We start from the raw sequence: 20,793 nt of genomic DNA on the forward strand, positions 1-20,793 counted from the left end.
TCGGTAACTAGAGCACAACATGTTGGAGACCGTAGTCGAGCTGTTCCCCTCAGAGTTAACTTTTTAATCCCGGTTTTGTCGCGTTATCACACACAAGAGGAGGAGGCGGAGGAGGCCGGGGAGAGAAAGGGGGCTAAAAAGTCAGTCATGGTATGAAGTTAGCGTGAAAGCCGGAGCATCTTCTCGTAACAGAAGCCCGTTGATATTTAACTGTGAGGAGAAGAAGAGGGGGAAAAAGGGAAAAGGGAAGCCCGGAGAAGCGAGAGAAAAGCGGGGGTACAAGATGCAGCTGGCCGCGGTGCTGTGGGGAGCCCTGGTAACTTTACTGCTCAACCAGACTCCAGGTAAGAAAACCTCCGTTTAAAAACGTCGCTGAGTGGACTTAAAACTAGCATGGGAGGGTGTTTTGGAAGAGATGAACGGAGGTATTTTTTGCACCGCCGGTGTTTGGTAGTAGTATGTGTTTCTTTCTTTTTTCTTTTTTTTCTTTCTTTTTTAATTCCCTCCTTATCAGCTCTGTGGTGTTTTGACTCGCACATTCAGACATCTGAACTCAGCAGCCAAGTTTCCCTCTTATTAGAGAGCGCAATTTAGGTGGTTAAAATAGAAAGTCTAGTGGAAAATGTGTGTGAATGTGCGTGTTCATTCTTTCTTTCTTTCTTTTTTTTTTTAAATCTTTTTTTTTTTGACAACATGCTTGTGCAAGTGTTGAAGCCGGTGTTTCCCGAGCTCTCGGATCTGCAGCAGTTTCATCCAGTTTTACATTGATTTAACTTGTTGTTGTGACGCTTATTGTGTTGTGTAGTCTTGCAGCTGTACTTTCACTATACACCCCACTCATCCTGTATGTCAGCTATATGTGCTGCTGGAGGTATATATATATATGTGTTTTATGTTGTAGTGCATTGGTAGATTGTGATTATATAGGTTTATGGAAGGTTTTGTCCGTGGTTTTTAGTGTTAGGTGAAGGTTATGCTGCATGTACTACAATGTGAGGAGTGCATGTGTGTGCCTGCATGTCCTGTTACATCTCCACCTTGACGCAGATTGCCATCAGTCCCGGCTGATGTGGGAATTAAAACCTGAAATCAGTTTTAAAGCTGTTTTAAGCTATGGCTTCTCTTATATGCCTAGAAGCTGAGAATAAAACATGATCTATATGAAAGAGAATATGTGATGGATTTTGTGCCCTTGCATGGTTTATAAGATGGTAAAAAGTTTGCTAAAAAATCTCTCTCATGCATATTATTTGTTGACTTAAAACAAAACTAAATCCTTGTGATATGAGAACAATGTTGGTGGATGCAGATCTTATTCCTATGTTCAGTTTAAAATAACCAAGCACACTGCCCCGTGCACTGATTGCAGGTGAGCTGGGTTGTTTATCTATGATAACCTACATCCTGTGTCCCCCCTCTAGCAGCACTTGTAATAGGTCTGAGTGATTTCCACCACCCCCTTCTTATGTTTTCTCTAACACCTTGTATTTACAACATGTTAGAACAGCCGCTGGAATGCAGGGACCCTACTGAAGCTATTTCTAAACACACACTCACTGGGCTGAGCGTCATACATACACACACAGTCACACACACACACACGCACACACACACACACACAAACACACACGGGTGCCGTGCCCTATGACATGACATGAAAAGGTTTACCTGACAGGATAGGAAAAAATTACATCTGTAATTGGCTGGTTGGACCTGAAAAGGATGTTGCTGTAATTGCGACATATCCTAAATGTCACCAGGATACTGTCTCCAAAATGTCAGCCAGATAAGATTCAATATCCCAATTGAAAACAAAAGCCCCCCTGGATGATCCACATCCTATTTATAGAGGAGTCTTTCATCCTTTCAGATGTAGTTATCAAAGTTTTCCCCCACCTCCCCTCTTTATCTGGGGCGGGAGTGGGGAGGCCGTGCTCGCTTGATTATGGACTTGTTCTGTCATAAAGCAATTAAGTCTGCTGGGCCTGTGTCATGTCTTAAACACATCGTTGTCTGTTGTACGTGAGTGTGACGTGCTGCTGTTGGCATTTTCCATTGTGGCACACAACATATACCTCAACTGATGCTGGCTTTGTAAAGCTGCTGATGGATTTTGTTTCATTCCAATTTTATCTTCAAGATCTTTAAATTTGATCATTTCCATGCCAGGAATTCTAAATACAACATTTTCCCCCCTCAGAGGTTTATTTCTGTCGGGATGGAAAAGCCTCTGAAATAGCATTTAAACCCTCATGTGACACTGACAGTCAGACTCGCACTAATGATATTATTTTAGGGATAGTGGCTCTCAAACACAAGATCTCATCCCACAGCTATCCAGTGGTTGGGAAATTCCAGGATACATAAAAAACCAAGATAGATAAATATATCTTTAAACAATTAATTGACTAAATGAAAAGCAAAGATGAAACTCTAGTGGGTCAAGACTTGAAATGTTCATTACATTGGCCACAAGTATTGGTCTAACCATGACATATTGTCGTCTTGTATTTTAAAACATACATTATGGGATTCATGGAAAGTTGAATGAACGTGGTAAAGGCTATAATTTCTAAGATGTGTACAGTAAATGGCATTATAAATGCCAGCTGCCGGTCCCAGCAGACAGCAGATGACCCAGGGCTACGATTTATTAGTCTGACTCCCTGTGTGTGTGTTTGGTGTTGTGGTGTGTGTGTGTGTGTGTGTGTGTGTGTGTGTGTGTGTGTGTGTGTGTGTGTGTGTGTGTGTGTGTGTGTGTGTGTGTGTGTGTGTGTGTCGGAAAGAGTCCAACATGTGTGTGAGGTCAAGATGCTTTCTCAGCTAAGTCCAGTGGCCTTGCTGTAATGGGCTGAGTTGGACTAATGGTGTGTTGGAGAGTGTGTTACACAGTTTAATGATGTGCTCTGGGACAGCACGACCCCTCACCCCTCATTCTCACTGAACCTTCCTCATTTACTAATCAACTATTGATTAGGCTCAAAGGTTTACTCTGAACCTCTGCTGTTGTTCCACTGAAGACATCGCTGCACATTAGATCACATTTGTATTTATAGCAAACTGACAGATCTAAATCCATAATCCGATGGGCTGGGATGAAATTTTCAACTTACACGATGATCCCTCTCCTGCAGAACTGAGCAGGACTGAACTGAGACGGTGCTGCGGTATGAATCTGACAGCTGGGCAACTATCCAAAAATAAAACTCCTTCTTTGAATGGGGCTGGTTGGTTTTATCTGCTGCAGCCAAACAAAGAAGAAGGGGGAAAAGAAAAGTGGTTGATGACAGTAAAATACAATGAAAAGAGGTGGGCTGCAACATGCCATTATCCACATCAAGAAAAATCAATTGTGGTTTTCCAGAACTCAAGGCTACATCTTCAAATAGCTTGTTTTCTCCTACTAAAAGCCTAACACACAAAACTATTCAATTAAAAATGATATAAAACAGAAAAGGCAACACTTCCTCACATCTGACGCACAGAGAGTGGAGAATGTTTGGCATTTTGACTTAAGAGTTTGCAGCAGTGTGTTTATAGCTGAGGTGGTTTTCCTCATCTGATGATAAAGGGCCCCTATGCTAATGCAGTGTTCATGCCATATACATTTTGCATCAGTGGCCCGCCGTGTTCCACCCAGGTACAACAAAACCCCTTCATAGTCGTACTGGCCATCGGGAGCACCGGGACCAATCCTGCTGCGTTGTCGGGCCGCCGGACCGTCAGAAAATCCATAAAGTTTTTTACCATCCCTGTCCTATCTCCTTGGAAGGCCCTCTCTGTGTGCCTGTCATTTGGGGTGCATTTGAGAGTGTGCTGCATACAAACCACCCAGCAGAAACACTGCAACAGCAAAAATGTAGTACACGTTTTACATTAAACATAAACCTTAAGGGAAAAATAGCAGAACAAATGCTGTATTTTAATGAGTATGGTTGTTGTCTTCGTTGCCATCTAGTAGTTATGGCAAATTTATCACAAGAGACAGGTATGGATGGGTAGCAAACTAACGAAATACTGTACGTTATACTGAAAACTGACAGTTACAGAAAGTTTGCATTGAATGCCTGTTCAGATTAATGCTCTATTACTACTTTGTTTCAACATTTTGTGATTTAAATCATAATTTTGATGTAATTTATTAAGCCTTTGACAGAAAGTTGGCTTCTGCTGTTTAATGAAATAAGCATTAGGTAGATGTTTATTTTATTTAGGATAAGGAATTGGAACAGGTATTGTGCGGTGCCCGTTTCATTAATGAAACTCAGTAACTGTGTTGGTGCTACTATAGAAACATTTGAAACCCTATAAAGTGGTGCAGATGATGTGTCCCTCTGCAAAACAGTGACATGTTTATTGAAGTTAATGTTTATAAAGTTTTTTATTTTTTTTATTTTAGCTGTCTAATGGGGTAATCAGCTAATCATTTGAGCAGTGGTGGTCACTAGAGGGAGAACAAAAGAAGCTAAAAGAAAAAAAAGATGAGCTGTACGACCAGCGTACAGTACAAGCCGAGAGGCGAGGAGAAAGTGTGTTGAAAAGAGGAGGTGGGGAGTTTGGCCTTGCGTTCGCTCTGCTGGCTGCCCTGCTCTGTGGTTCAGGTTGCTGCCGGTCTCTGTGCCCTTCCCTGCCGCTTGTATCCCCCCTAGTTGGATTGATTAGTCCCCTGACATTGCCCCCCTCATCCTGGACAAACACACACACTCTCACTAGTGGCCTTTTCAGAGAACCCGCAGGCATGGTTTGTAGAAGCATTAGAAAGGAAATTTATGATTTTGTCTTGCAAAATAGCTCCAACACCACATTTGATTAAGTGTCCTCAGAGTAATTGTTTTGGTATTAATGGTGTTTAATGTTGATATTACAGAATAACTCAGCCTCCAGACAGATTTATTGCGTGCTTTGAGTTGTTTTTGGTACAGATTCCACTCCACAGGCGACGATAGATTCTCTGAGAGGAGAAGCCCGTTGTGGACGATGTGGCCGTGGCTCACGTCTGAGAAACGGGACTCCTTTGTCTTTACTCCTAGCAAGGTTTGATTGTTTTGGCATGTATGTGCGTTCACCTTCCGCTCTGGTGGCTTTCTCTCGTCCAGGCTGAAGCTGCTTCTCAGTGAGAGTTTCAGCAATGGTTCTGAGACTGAAGCTGTTGTGTTGGACGAACGTATGTGACTTTTGAGGCCTGAATGAATGTGTGTGTGTGTGTGTGTGTGTGTGTGTGTGTGTGTGTGTGTGTGTGTGTGTGCCCTCCTCTGGTCTAGCTGGTTGGGTTGGTGTCAGCCAAGCTTTTGCTTTCACCAGGGGGAAGGCAGAGTGGGCCACCCGATACCCCCACTGTGCTTTGTGTGTCTCTGCTGAGCGGATGGAATTGCACCTCCAAGGTAGCAGTGGAGGTAACCTCTGATTACTCGATTCCCAGACCCCCTCCTCCCCCTCCTCCGACATTCTCATATGGATAAATGTCAGCCCTCATCCCCCCCCCCCCCCCCACCCCTCCTACTCTACTCATGTTCTTCCACCTTCCTATAAATCACCTGACTCTCTCTCTCTCTCTCTCCCTGCGAGGCCGGCCTCCTCTGTGAGAGCCCCGGGGGTCTCTCGTCTTTGGGGTCGTTTCTGATTTCAGAACATGATGCCCCGGCCCTGGGGCCCGTTTCAATTATGTTCACAACACTAATATATGTCACAGATGTCAGGTCTGAGAGCACAGGAACAAGCAAACAAAAAGTCAACCACTGGCAGCCCCTTAGCGCGTTCAGCAGTGGATGGAGCTGGTAGAAATTAGCGTCAAGGTTTTTACTTCTGTTTCTACTGTTTTTGCTGCCGCTGACTCGCGCGGCGAGGAGGATGAGAGAGAGCCACCTATGAGCGTTTGTTTATGTAAATGACCTGGTAATTGAGGGAATTTAAAAGGGCTGTTTAGCTTCTTGATCTTTAACCGAATGAAAGCCAAAATAATCAAAATGCATTTTAACATCTGGTCAGGGACAACGGATGGAAATTAACCTTCAAGGCTAACTCTGGCCCATTTACAGTTTTTTTTTTTTTTTTTTTTCTGTTGATCATCGTTTGGCATCGAGCAGCTGTGGCAGTTACTGGTAGGCTCGCTGGTTTGATCCCCACTTCCTCCTGTCCACACGGCGAAGTGTCCTTGAGCAAGACACCCCAAATTGCTCCCATTGGTGGAGCAATTTATCATCAGTGTGTGTGTGTGTGAATGAGAGACGGCGGGCTGTATAACTCTGGAGCGAACCCATTTTCCCTCAAAGATGCTATTGTATAAAAATGTGAGTTTCAGTCTAATAAAAGTGTCTTAAAGTGTCTTGTTTCAGCGTTTACAACAGCAAAGTCCCACAGACAGATTCCTGTCACATAAAGTTCCTCAGTATCTGAGTCTGAAACCTCAGGTAAGACTCCGACATGCCTGCAGGCTACAAGTTGTTCAAATGACATCACCAGCGCAACAAACATACTGCCATACTGTTATGTGTCTGCTGCCTTTTTTTTAAAAAAAAAAAGAAAAAAAGAAAAAGAAAATTTTGTGACACGAATTTAGGCCACGTCACCGCAGAGGTTTGGTATCGAAAGGGACGTTTGTCGTTTTTTAGGCCACGTAGAATGAATCCGAGTTCCTTGGGGGTTGCAGATTATTGGAGACTGTAATAAACTGTGGTTCTCCGTCTCAGCGGGGGTCTGCTGTAAAGGACAGAAAGATAAGCAGGGCTGGAGACTCACTGTCTGAGCACAACCATGGGAGGAGTGGTGGGGGTGGGTGGTGTGGGTGGGGGAGAGGAGAGCAGGGACACAACAGACATTTTGAAGGACACACACACCATAGGCAGATCCTAGTAACAATTAATTCTTCAGTTGCTCTCTTGCTCTCTCTCTCTCTCCTCTCTCATCTCTCTCTTCTCTCTCTCTCTCTCTCTGTTACTTGGGGTGGGTGGGTGGGGGGGGGGTGGCATTTGCATGGACATTGATGAAATTCTGGCAAATTTGGAAGAAGACATCAGTGTCAAATGATTGAGGCTTCAGCAGATTGTTGTGATGAAAGGCCTCTCCTCCATCCCTGAATGTGGTTTCAGCCATGCATTAAAAATAAGCCACTTATTCTTGTGTATTGTCTCGCCTCTGCACAGACAAAAAGAAGACATTTGTCTGATGCCAGTGGCTCTATGGCTTCTGTCTTTTACTGAAGGGGGTGAAAGGGAATTTGTGCGGCCATATTTCCAGCGTGTCTAATGGGTTAAACTGCACAGTGGGCCACACACACAAACATATGGTTTGGAGATGACTTTTTGTCTCTCTGCAAGAGAAACATCTGAACAATTTTTCAGTGGAGGACAGTCGTCCCCTTGTCATTTTTTTTTTTTTTTTTTTTTTTTTTTTTTATGGAGGTGGTGTCCAATCAGTCTCGGAAATGAATGGGCAGTTGAAAGTTTTACACTTGAATAGACGGCGATTAATCATTAATATCCCTCTGTCATGATCAGAGCTTAACAACCGATGAAACTCGTGAGAAGATTTTTTTTGTTGTAGCAGTTTTACATCATAAATTTGATTTGTCAAGATGAGTAATGAGTATGAGTAAATGCACTGAGGAAAGCTTTTAGAAAAACTTAAAAAAACAAAACAAAAAAACAAGACACCTGTTAAATCTGCGAGCACAGTTAACTGTTTACATCTCTGTCCTTCTCCCGCCATGTAGAGAGAAAACAGATTGGGTGAGAGTTCAGGATATAAATAACTACAGAGACAGACAGGCTTCTCTCCGAACTGGACATGGCCCCATTCACTACGACGAGGTCATGGACTAAGTGTGTGTGCGTGTGTGTGCGTGTGTGTGTGTGCGTGTGTGTGCGTGTGTGTGGGTGTGTATGTGTGTGTGTGGGTGTGTGCGTGCATACATGCTTTCTACTACACTGCATGCAAGCTCACAAACAGGCTGCCCTCTATGCAGCCTCATGGAAAGACAGAGATGAGGCTTTTTCTGTTAATTGATTTTTTTTTTTATTTTTTTTTTTTTTTTTTTTTTTTTCTCCACAAGATTTAGTCATTCAGCCGACCAACTCCGACTGAGCAGCTCACAGTATATGGCGTGTCTTTTCTGCCTGTAAAGTTTGTAGCTTGCTCCTTCCCCCTTTCACATTGATAATCATGGCAAAAAATGTGTCATACCACTTGTAGATAACCCCTCCTCCTCCTGACTCTGTTTACTACAAAATATACGCTACTACTTTTGGTGCAGCATCTGTGTCAACGAGGGGAGGGGGGGGGGGCATGGCACGCAAGTCCCACATTGTGCGACAATTGTTATATTATATTTTTGCCTTGACCGTGCAAACGCTGCAGCGTCTCAGAGCTACCTCTCAAGCCTACAGATGGTGAACATTTGATACTGAAAACAGATTTTCAGAGGAAAATTGCAGCTTTTTTTTTATTTCCAGGTATGTTTTAGTTGTTTTTTTTTCCCCACACAGATGCCTTTATTCTCATGTGGGATTTTTTCTTTTTTTTTCTTTCTATTTTCCTGATTATAATCTCGGCTTCTCTGCTCACGCTCTTCCATGTTGCTCATGATCACCATCTTTAACCGTCCTGCGCCCCCGCCCCTCCCCGCTCTGTTCACAAATGGGGGTCCTGCAGATGGGGGGCCCGCAGCTATCTCATAGATCACCTCCAAAAGGTGCCAAACAGCCTGTTCAGGCATATGTTTCAGAACACACACACACACACACAGACACTCGCAGCTTCCATCTCAAGCTCCAGATAAGATTAGACTGTGATATGATTTGAGTGAGACCCCCCACACTCTCTCCCCAACACACTCTAGTGAGTGTTAAATCCTGTCAACCAATCCCCTCTGTGCATTTACACTATCCGCTACCAAATGGACTTTAGGTGGAGTTCAAAGGTCGGATGTGTCCATGTAGTGAAAAACAAACAAACCCTGTAGTTTTTCTGTAATTAGCTAAAGGGTAAAGTTTTGGTAGAATCTGTACAAGAATAAATGAGCTCTCAGCATGAATGTAGTGTAGTATATTTGAGATAAATGAAGCTTTAGATGTTGACATCGATTGCAATGTAATTGGAATAAGTGAAATGGGAAGCTTTGATCACAGCTAATCAACTTCCTTTCCGTTTAGCACCTATTCAGTAGAACTGTGTTTATGAATTGAAACACACTGAATGCTATGACAGGAGCTGAAGTAATCTGATCAGTTGTTAATGGCTGATGACGTGATTGGGTTTATTAGTGTTCCAACATTTTCATCCATCTCATGCTTAGCTGCCGTCCACATACCAGCTGACGTTGGTGTGATGCTCAGCTCTGACGGAAAACAGCTGAACGGACTCGGGTGACTTTTTTTAATCGCACTGCGTACAGTATGAGCACAAGGCGTATCAGTGTTTCAGGCCTTTCCGTCCCAACACTTCCCCTCGGTCCCTACGACTGCAGCAAAGCACCTGCTGCATATCTGATGTCCTCCTAGTTGTTGAAACCAGTAGGAGGCACGCTACAGCAACGATGGAATTAAAAACACGTCCGAAGCCATGTCAGACACACTAATAAAAACCTGCTTTGGTGTGACACCAACTTCCAAAGGCTGTGGTGTCTGTCAAAGGTTTGGCAGTGAAGATAAAAGTTTAAGAGAGGATAGCCACCAGCTTATGGTTTGGGTTTAATCCATCATAAAACAATATATACTTAATGGTTGCAGAAATATACACAATTAAAAAAAATCGATTAATCCATTGATAACTCTATTTCAATAAAACAATTAGTTGTTCACTGTGTTACAAAATGGCAAATCCTTACATTTGAGAAGCTGGAACCAGATAATATTTTTGCATTTCTGATTAAATAATTACCTAGATAATTAAATTAATTAATTAATCATCACAATCATTGATTCATTTTCTGGCAGCAGAATAATCGGTGGATCGTTTCAGCACTGTGAAAGTACAGATACCCACAACAGACACTAGGGATTCAGTAGATAACATGTCCACACAAAGACACAAATATAGAGCATGATATGCTGATTGATGATCATATGCATACTTAATTAGCCAAATATGTGTTTCATGTTTAAAATAAATATGATATAAAAGCATCTAAACCATGTTTCCTCCAGAGTATTTCCTGTAAGGGGGTTTCCCCCCCAAACACAGCTGCCACTCAGCTTTATCTTGTTGCTGCTTTTTTCTGTGAAGTCACATTTTTGAACTGCATTTATTTCCATATTGACAGTATTTACATATTTCCATAGTGGTCCATAATTCATGATAGCAGCAGAGGCTGCTCAAATGGAAATTGGGACACACCACCACACCATAGGTGACTAACTGCTAGCTAGCAGAAAACTGAGGCGTACAATCACCCCACTTTTACTTTCTTGCATTAATTATCTCCAACAATGACTCATGGACACACAGTTTATACACACACACACACACACACACACACACACACACACACACACACACACACAATGTGGTGGCTGAGACTTCCTTGGGGGCTTGTATGATCTCAGAGTGTCTTTGCCCTTCTTGAGTGACATCGCTCAAAATTGTCCCCTCGATACTGATGCTCAGTGATGTCACCTGAAAGTGTGAGAGCTGAAACCTGACTCTGGACTCTCGTACACAATGCTGCACCTGAGCCAGCGCGCTCGCCTCACAGCTAGTCGTTGATGCAGGTGAAGCCCTGTGCCTGTGTAAGTCACACTCTGTGTTATGGAGTGGAAAAATATGTCTTTCTTCTCTGCCATATGTCTTCACGCTTATGCTTATCTTTCATGCTTTCTTCTTCACCATTTTCTTTCAATGGACCCTCACCCTGCTGGCAGTAACTCGGCCAGGCCTATGATGAGGGAAGTGGAGGTGGTGAGGGTCTTTATTAAACAAACAGTGAAGGGCTTTGGAGGCCCCATTGAGGCCTGGAGCTGGAATGGAGACGCGACTGAAAGCGCTGCACTCCCTAATGAACTCGAGTGGCCCATAGAAGCGGGGCCTTTTCACAGAAGCCAAGGAGGACAAAGTGTCAAAACAAGCCCAGCCCCTCTTCGTTCACAGGGGCTAAACGCCGCCTTTTGACTCTGTGGAGTGTGGGCATCTGAAGGGGAGGCCATGAGGAGAAAGCAGGGGGAGGCAGAATGTACTTGTTAAAACAATGGCCTCTTAAATCAAGCACCCCTCCTTGCCTCTCTTCTTCTCCTTAGCTCCTCTGCTCCCGCCTCCTTAACCCCCCCTTGTATCGCCTCGACTTCTAATTAGACCTACTCTTGCACAAGCAGTTGAAAGCCCCATATATCGCAGGGGCCTCAAAGGAGAGGCTTTGGAGTTGCGTCTCTGTAGCAGTGTTGCCTCTATGAAAGGTCTTAGTATTCAGAGGAGAGCCCTGTTTGGGCTCCTCAAAGCGCTCAATCTGCCACTGGGGACTTGTGTACCATCATGTCCTTTCCGTTCGCCGCCGCTCCTCTCCCTTCTTCCCTCTTTCTAAGCCACTCCACCCCCTCCATTCCTCGCCTCTCCTTCTCTGTCCCACCCTCAGCCAAGAACTCTTTCTTCTGTTTGTGACCCCTCCGTTGCTCCTCCATGCTTGGCTGCCCGCGGGGGCCGAGGCAGGAGCCGTGCACCGCCGAGGCCCCCGAGCGCTCGCTGCCTCCCTCCCCTCGGTTGTTTAGCTATGGATGAAAAGCAGAGACAAATATGTCTGTGGTTCAAAGTCCATCCCAGCAATTACAGTGACTGATTAAAGAGTTGGCCTACACAGGCAGCTATGTATAATACTACAACTCCCACTCAGTGTTTCATAACACCACCTTCAGAATAGAACGGAGCTCAGCAGTGCCTGATAAGGGCCCATGGCTGGCTGAGTCCACTGTTTACGGTGAAGTGATTAAGAGCCGGTGCCATAAAAGGGGCCACGATTGTTTTATGGCCTGAGTTTATAATAAGCAGAGTAGACAGTGTTGAATTTCCTGACAAACAATACACAGAAGTAAAAACTGCAAACAGGGAAAGTACAGTAGAGGGATAAATGACGAAGCTAGAGCTGCAGCAGCCGGTCGATCGCTTCTCAAATATGCCCACTCTCTCATTTTGTAACATTTTGCATAATGTTTTTGACACTGGATGGAAACTTGGCATTATTTGTGACACTTATGAATAACTGATTAATTGATAACAAAGGTACAAAGTAATCTTCACTCATTGCCGTAAACTGGACTGACCAGTTTCCTCATACTTGTGTTTATTGCCCTAAGTGTGAAGTGTATGTCTGTATCCTCTCGCCAAACAACCACATCGGCCTCGCAGCACTGGAGCTCTGGTACAAACAAAAGCTGCATTGTTTGGTGTTGTTTATCTGCAAGGTCGCTCTCAGATGTCTGATTTTTACCTTGAACTTCCCTGTCATCATCACATGCACAAATGGTCTTAAATGCAGCGCTGTGATTACAGCAAGGGGTCAATTTCAAATTATAATGTAAACTTAAGGAATGTTTGAGACTCTTTTGAACTTCTGATCTCTTCAAAGGCATGTCGTAATGACTGTACGGCTGCTACTTCAAAAAGTATGGCGCTGATTTGGCTGACTTTTTGTTGGAAAGATAACCCCTCTGTGATTATTTATTTGTGCTGTAACTTTAATATCAGCTTCTAAACAGGGATGTATTAACGTACTACATTGTTGGAAAATCAAATCCCAAGTGCACAATGCAGGCAAAACAAAGAATTGCTAATCTTCTTCTACCTTTTTTACTTTTGAATGTATTTGGGAAAAAGTCCCGTAGTTGAATGTCAGAATATAAGTGAGGGACAATTTTTTAAAAGCCTTTCAAACATGATCAAGAAGTAGTGGACCTGCTGGGAGGAAGAGAAGAGAACGGAAAGGGAAAGAGGATGAATAATGAGTGATAGTGTTACTGTGACTTTGCCTGAGGATTATAGTAGCCACTCCCTGAGGGGGGGGGGGCAGAGTTAGTCTTTATGCCTCGAGGCAAAACTAGGTGAAGATAATAACAACAACAAGACTCTCCATCAGAATCAGGGGAACCATCTGCCTGGACTGAAGTGAACTGAAGCGGGCCGCATCAATATTCTGCTGAGAGTCGGCACTAATTGGGTCAGCATGATTTTCCACTTTTGTTGCTAGGTGGTTGATCTGTGGGGCTTCTATTCTGAGAAGCGCCTACTTAAGTTATTGTATCGGCCATCAAGAGACAAATCCAACTGTGCTGGGCAAAGTCCATTGTCAAACGCCGTCCTCGTTTTCATGTAGCCCACATTCATTTTAGAGAGGTTGCTCCAAATCACAGCCGTGGACCAAAATGGACTCTCTCCAAGGCTTGTTCCACTTTTTCTCTAATTTTGTTTGTGTGTTAATGGCGTTTATCTGCTGTAAGTGTCCGCTTTCTATCATTGTCACAGATGGCAGGGACACGGTGACCTCATATGAGGATAATTGTTCTTTGAGAAGCAAGTAAAGGCAGGGAGGGTCTGTGGTTTTTCCTGAGGCTAATTCATACAGCATGTCTTTTTTATTCAAAGTATTATTGTCTGTGATTAAAGGAGAGAGGACATAGTTAAGTCGTAAAGGTTTGACCTGAGTAGAAGTTGAGTTTCTTGATGTCATATGGATCATGTCAAACATTTCATTTTGGCATCAACAACAGTCTTGTCACAGAAGATTTGGATTTATGCCGTTTCTCCCTCCTGCTTAAATTGGACAACGGCAGTAATCTCGAGCATCAGACGAGCCCGAAGGCTCTCGCATAGCTTTGCATTGGTGGCAGATGCTGAGTGTGCTCATTGCTCCCAAGTTATGAGGTGACTGGGAATAGAGTAGAGCAAGCAGGGATGTTTTTGTCCAGCCTTGGAGGACTGGTGCTGCTTACAGATCCTGTCCAGGTGTTAGCCTGCGAGGGAGAGGAAATCTGGGGCACAGTTAAATCAGAGCCAGGCCTGGACACAGCTCTGTGGGCTGGAGCGGCACGCTGGGGTTGGGACGGGCCTATTGAAAGCCAGGTAAAAGGCTGCATGAATTAATTCACAATTTCATTTCTGAATCCAACCTGGAAAAGAAAATTGGTCTGGAAGCAAGCAGGTTAGATGGCACTGTCGACAAATGCAGATTGGGGTTGGCAGAGAATTGGTTGATGCAGAGTGAGGAAGGCGTCTGTCAATTCTGATGGATGTTGATAAAAAGATGTGGGGACAAAAAAGTCAGATTGCAGGGTTCATATGGAAAAGGTATTTATAATGATAATGATGATAACTTTATTTATATCACACTTTTCTTTACAATGTTACAAAATGCTTCACAGACAAATAAACCAGATAAAAGAGTGTAATACAAATTAGAACAGTATAAATAAAAAAAAAAACATATCGTATATCAACATTATGCAAAAGGACCTGACAATATCAAACATCACTAAAGGCTAAGACGAAGAATTGTGTTTTTAAGAAGAGATTTAAAAGAAGTGAGTGAGTTATAACGCGTATAACGTCTGATTTCAGAGGGGGGAGAGAGTTCCAGAGTGTGGGGGCTCTTAATAGCAAACGCCCAGTCAACCATGATCACAAGCCTTGACCTTGGGGTGAGCAGTGGGCCTCCTTCTGCATTTATGATACATTTGAATGCCTGCTGCAAATATAGTCTAGCAAGAAGTAGGCACGGTTTGTAAAATGAGCTCTGTGATATTGTCAGGATTATAGATTAGATTGAATCCTAATGAGATGTATTGCTGTCTGAGGACGCGACCTCAACTCTCTTACCTGTTTGCTGTTGAGTTGCTAACTGCCTGTCAGGAGGGGCTGGCCTTCAACCTACATTTCTGAGGACGATATAAACTGACTTCCCTGTGCAACTTGATTTACACCGCCGTGTGTGTGTGTGTGTGTGTGTGTGTGTGTGTGTGTGTACACGACTTACAGACCTGCAGTTAGGCCACACTTACTAACACCTCCTGACAAATGTCAATCGGTGGCCCCTCTGACTACCTGTCCTCCCGCAGGCTACTTTAGATGCTCAATTGATTGCTGTAACCTTGGCAGCCAGGAAGGGAGGTAGGGACAAGCTTTAGAGCGGCGTTCGTAAAACACAGTCGCTTCTGAAATTGCTCATTTAATAGGGATGTTGTGATGGTTCTTGCTCTCTTAAGATAGAGCAAGAAATAGGCTCTAAAAGCATAATTCAAGTGTTTTTTATTTTTTACTCTTCCCCTCTTAGTGGCAAAGCATTCATTTTATGCATGTTGGAGCTCAGTTGTCTGTAGCTGTACTTCACCACTGCCGTCGGAGTAGAGAGATGAGTTTTAGTTTTATAGCAGGGAAGGAAAGGTCACGACTCGTTGCTTCAGGATATCAGAGCCGTCTCCCTCCTATTCTTTGACACAGTCATTCATGGGAAGTCTGTGACAGGTGCTGCAGCTTAAATGCGAGTCTCTTCCATGCTACATTTATTTGCCTGTGTTGTGTGCGTTTTCATGCTGTGGGTGTGTGTATGTTTGCGAGACAGGTGCCAGGGTGCAGTCAAGTTGCCGGGCAGTTGCAGCAGCGGGCTGAAATAAAAAGGTTCAGCTGGCGCCTGGCGCCCATAGTGCTCCACTCAGATATGTGCCTCTGGCAGTGTGCCACAAACACACACACACACACACACACTAACCAGGAGCCACTCAACTAACCCTGTTGATTGTAACAAATACACACATGCTCTCCCGAACAATCAGACACACATATTATTCCCCTGATTTTCCTCCCCTCTGCTGCCGCAGCTGAAGCTGGCACCCCCGGCTCTGCTGTCACCCCCAGGGCTCCAGGTAGACACGGTCATCAGGCTGAGTGGTGCCAGCCCGTTTTATAATTGGATTTAGTGTTGGCACTCTTCCGTTCCCCCTTCAGCCGGATAGCATTGATTTATGAGGGAGGCCTGGGAGACTGTATGTGACCGAGTCCAACGAGCACTGCACCGCGAGGCTTTGTTCCCGCTGTTAGCTTCTCCTCTGTCACTGAGCTGAGTGCTGCTGGGAATATCTATACACTTACTACTAATTTAGATTAGTGTGCGTGATATCATTTTATTACTCCTCCTTATCTGATAAGCTGATTTAAAAGTTGCAGATGGTCTGCTGGTATTGTTTTTCTGGCCAGAGAACAGGGATGGGAATCAGCTGGCACGTTGGTCTCATCAGTACATCTAATAGTATTTGATCGAATCTGTACCCACTATCAAATCGAATCCCATCTCAAATCTCTTTAGTTTTAACTTTCAACAACTTCACAGAAACTAAAGTTTAAGAACTGAAACTCATTGTTGACACACAGATTCTCAGTACTGTACTTCTAATACTAAGATCCAGGTATTTTAACCATCTTGGAACAAGATCCAAAATGAACCCAGCTATCAGAGCCTTCTTCACCATTCCAGTGCATAGCTGAAGACTGGATGCCAAAGAAGCTCTCACTTGCCATCCAGTTACTGTAACACCCCCCCCCTCCCCAACTTAGTCTTTCTCAAGTGTAGGGTGTCAGTGCCCTGCCTCCTCCTCAAGAGGGGGGGGGGTTGGTGATGGCTATTCCTGGCAGAGGAGTGCACTTGTTCACTACTGCGCATCCTCACCCCTTCCCCGCGATAACCCCCCTCACCACGTCAGATGACCTGTTGCCCTTCAGCGGAGGACGCAGAGGTTACGTGCCTGCAGGACTCACAAACACTGACTGTCTGACCACTTAAGCAACATAGAAGCAGCCCTGGAATGCAAACAGACACTCCCATTACCCTTGAACTGCCTCTGACCTCGGTTCGTGTTGAGGGGAGGGAAGCGGGCGGGCGAGGGGGGGAGTTGGTTAAGTTTAGGATAATGGGTGGATGCTGTACCTGTCATCCACCTTCTGGAGCAGTTTCTCTTTGGAGTAGCTGAAGTGTGAAATGTCCTTCATGTGGTCTACTGTGGAATGACATCAATTCTTTAATGTGAGCTTCCTTCACAGCTGTTGGTCCTGGACAAAAATACATAGAACAAAGGTGTGGTTGGATGGGACCAGCCTGGAATTAGGGAGGGTGTGTACTTGAAATATCCTGGACTAGCCTTTATTATATTTTGGCACAACACTCCCACAAATGCTCAGCCCCAAATCTTATCTTTTGTTTATCACAAACGCTGCTCATTGAGGGTGAAAGATGACAAAAATAAGTTCTTAGTTTTGTCGAGGGCTGTGGACAGAGGCCTCCAACACACCGCCTCGCCTGTCTGACTCGCTGACATGTTCATACACTATTTTTTTTTTCCTTCACATAATTAGCTTAATTACATCCATGGCCCATTAGGGTGTGAGTCCCAGCAGCAGATCACATGACAACATGCACATAAACTGTAGTTTTCACATTCGCGTAATTAGTTTTCACACTGGTGACCCCCCTCAAACATGTCGGCCCTGAGAGGAATACTGAGCCGCTGCCAGTGGTGAGTCACATGAAGGGAGGAAGCTTTGAGATAAAACTGAGACAATGTCCAGGGAACGTCAAGTGCTGACCTCGTGTTCCTGATCAGTCAGACGGCTCAGGGCTCGCTGTTCTGCAACAGAGCCACCATTCACTGCAGGGACACATTGGCTAACCCAGTCACTCCCAGACACAACCACTGCTGACACAGCTCTAAGACAAACACATGATGCACTTCTGAACCACCCTAATTCATTCAGATCCACTTGAAACATGCAAATAGCATGAACTCCAAATTATTCCATAAAGTACTTCAAGTGAAATGATAAGTGAGTAGATGCACTTACAACTAACTGTACCGTTGGCAAATAAGTTAACTGTGATGGATTAACAAACTCTAGCATGTTTCAAGTCTTTTTCAAGTGATTTTTCACAATGTAGTCAAATGAATTTAAGAGTAAAAGTCAAAACCTAAAAATTGAGAATGTAGTTAGAAACTTGTGGAACTGCTGCAAACATCTACTTTCCATTGAGAGTAGCTGAAGCGCCTGGAAAAGTCGCCAAATGTTGCTAGATGTCGTGATGCGCTAATTAGCACATTCATGACGTCACTGCTTCGTATTATTTGTGTCAGCTGGTTTCATCCTTTCATCTGTTTGCGTCTCTCTCTCTCACTCTCTGAGGTCACACATTATTTTGATACAGACGAATTCCAAATAAAGCCGTTCTCATTTATATGTTTTTCTGTTTCTGTTCCTGTTGTCAGACAAAAGTATGAAATCGACACTGAGACGCCGCCCGTTAAGACAACATGTTAACCAGCAGTCACTTCCATGCTGCTGTTCTGCTGCTAAAATCCTGATTTTGTAACCATGACATTGTCTGACAAAATTACCAAACACATGAGTTAAGGATAAAGATTGTGATGTGGTTTCTGCTGGTGACTCCCTTCTTTGGAAAGTAGCTGAGGTTTTTCCAAGAAATGTCACAATTTTTCACTAGGTGCTTTTTTTTTTTTTTTTTTTAAAAATTGCTAAACAGGTCTGAAAATGAAAACTTGTAAATGCCCCCTGATGAAATACCAGAAAATGTTTGCGCCAAGTCATTTTGAAAGGGCAATGGCCAATAGGAAAACTCACTCACTCACTCACTCACTTATTCACTCACTGCTCCAGCCAAGAATAAAATTCCATCGTCTGATACTCTGACTCAGTTTCATAACTCCTTCAGCTGCTTATTCTTTGAAAAAGTGTTGTAATTTATGGCCCATCTTTGTTTTCTTCTCTAACTGCCTCATCTACTACTTAAGTTTATGGTTTTTCTCAATTTCCCTGAAGCACTTTTTTGAAAACTCCCTGAGCGCAGGGGCCTGAACACGTTGCATTCAGCAGTGCTTTTTATGTCTTCTCAGAGAAAATAATACGAGCATTGATTGTGATGATAGCATAGTAAAAGAAAGACACTTTTTTTCAGTCAAGAAAAACTCACATTCTCGCTCTTAATTAAATGTTTTGGTATGCTGATGTCCAGTGGAGAAGCTGGTGAACAGCATTTATAATATTATAAGCCAAACAGATGGAGAAAAGGCTCTTACTGTAGAGAAGCTCTGGCTTTCAGCCCTATCACACATGTCAACACTTCTGTAGTTCTCTCCATGCTTTAGTGTTTTTAGTGACTTTTTTGACCTTTTAAGCTATTTATTTTTCATCCTGAAATCAAACCATGCTGCAGAAAGGCGCCATGGATCAGCAAGAACAACCAAGAGCAGTGACAAGCATTAAAACTGTTCCCTGCTAAGGTTGAGTGGGCTTATTTTCACATGGAAGCTACTACATCACTGAATATGGCTCATATTCTGTGTTGAAATAGCTTTTTTTTTTTTGTATTTCTAAAGACAAGTGCACTGTTGCTGTTCAAAGCAGCAGCTCAGATCTCTGCCAGTGCTGAGTCATGGACGACTTAATGGTGTTGTGCCCTGTTTACTGTGTTTACAACGTCCTTGCAGATATTTCCCTCCCTGTGGGAGAGAGAAGCACGTCTTATCTGTGAAGCGATGGCACTAGAAAGGAGAGAAAGTGAGAGAGAGATGCAGGCTGAGGAAGGGGGGGGGGAGATCAAACGCAAGAGATGCTAAATATACTCATACCATCTTTGGCTCTGCATGTGCATCTATATCTCACTGTGTGGGCTTCACGAGAGGAAGCTGAACCGTCAGTGTGTAACTGATTCACTCTGCTGAGAGCTTCTCGACAGAGAGATGTCCCCACCATAAGATGCCTTCGGCATAGGAACTGATTTATAATTCAGTCCACTGATAGCACCACTGTGACTTAAGATGGCCATGCTTGATGTATCAGACCATGTTGTGCTTTGTTATATACCCCAATGTAGTTATGTTTACACTCTTTCATCCACTTTGTAATATAAAGCAATGCAAGGATTGGATCTCTATTCTTTTTATTCTATTTTGTACCATTTGAAATGTGTCTGTATGTAATGGTCAAGTTTCTTTTATGACTGCAGAACTCAAGAAACACCTGCAGTAAGCACAAGAACTTTATTAGACCGATGTGTCTCGGCTCGTGGCCTTCATCGGGGTCTTCACAAACCATATCACAAGTAAGAGTAGGAGGTCATGTGGCTTCAGGCCAATCGTTGTCTCAGGCCGGTGGGGAATGTCCAACACAGGGCATGGGCCTGGAGAAGTGCAGCTAAAGGGTTGTAAAAAAGAGACATGTACGTGTACGTGTGTCCATTTCATTTGCATTTCATTGATGGCGAAACTATCAAGCAGTGGCTGCTGTGGAGAGATGATGGACGTCAGAGTAAAATGAAAGTTGAGGGAAGAGTAATCTTGCCTCACCCAACAATCTCTTCAACACTTATTCCCTCCCTCTGTTTCTCTCTCCTTTGCCCGTCTCCCCATCCAGCCACTTCATTACTTCCTTATCCATCACACACACCCATCTCTGTATCACACTGTTGACTTTGCCAAAGGCTTATCTGAACTACTGCCAAACACCAGCCCTTTGTGTATAACCCTTGCAGGGACATTGGGACAGCAGCCATTGATAGAGTAGCATGAATGTTATCTGCCATGCTGGACTTTGGATTGAATGTGACTCGGATTTTAGGAGCTTTTGGCACTGGAGGAAAGAAGGGACTGGAGGTTTGCCAGATGCTCCCTCCCTCAGTTGAGTCTGGCCGTCTGGTCCTTGATGTAACCTTGACTGCGCTGGAGATCGTTGCACAGAAAAGACGTCAAGTCCCTGACTGATTTGCTCCAAGCCAGGACCAGCACGCCAGACTGTCATGCCCAGACAAGAGCCTCTGTCTTCCAG

The 20,793-nt window shown here is 43.9% G+C and overlaps 1 protein-coding gene across 1 annotated transcript in view; it reads left to right on the plus strand.

Moving 5' to 3' along the window:
• Nucleotides 1–257: 257 nt before the first annotated feature.
• Nucleotides 258–20,793, plus strand: part of lrp4 (LDL receptor related protein 4) — a 113,422-nt gene continuing 92,886 nt past the window's right edge. The window contains exon 1 of the mRNA XM_022748458.1: nt 258–344. Within this exon, the coding sequence (XP_022604179.1) occupies nt 284–344 (61 nt within the window). The 5' untranslated portion in view covers nt 258–283. The remainder of the gene's footprint in view (nt 345–20,793) is intronic.

The sequence above is a fragment of the Seriola dumerili genome, unplaced genomic scaffold (assembly GCF_002260705.1).
Source record: "Seriola dumerili isolate Sdu_G_001 unplaced genomic scaffold, Sdu_1.0 BDQW01000011.1, whole genome shotgun sequence".
Classification (NCBI taxonomy): domain Eukaryota; kingdom Metazoa; phylum Chordata; class Actinopteri; order Carangiformes; family Carangidae; genus Seriola; species Seriola dumerili.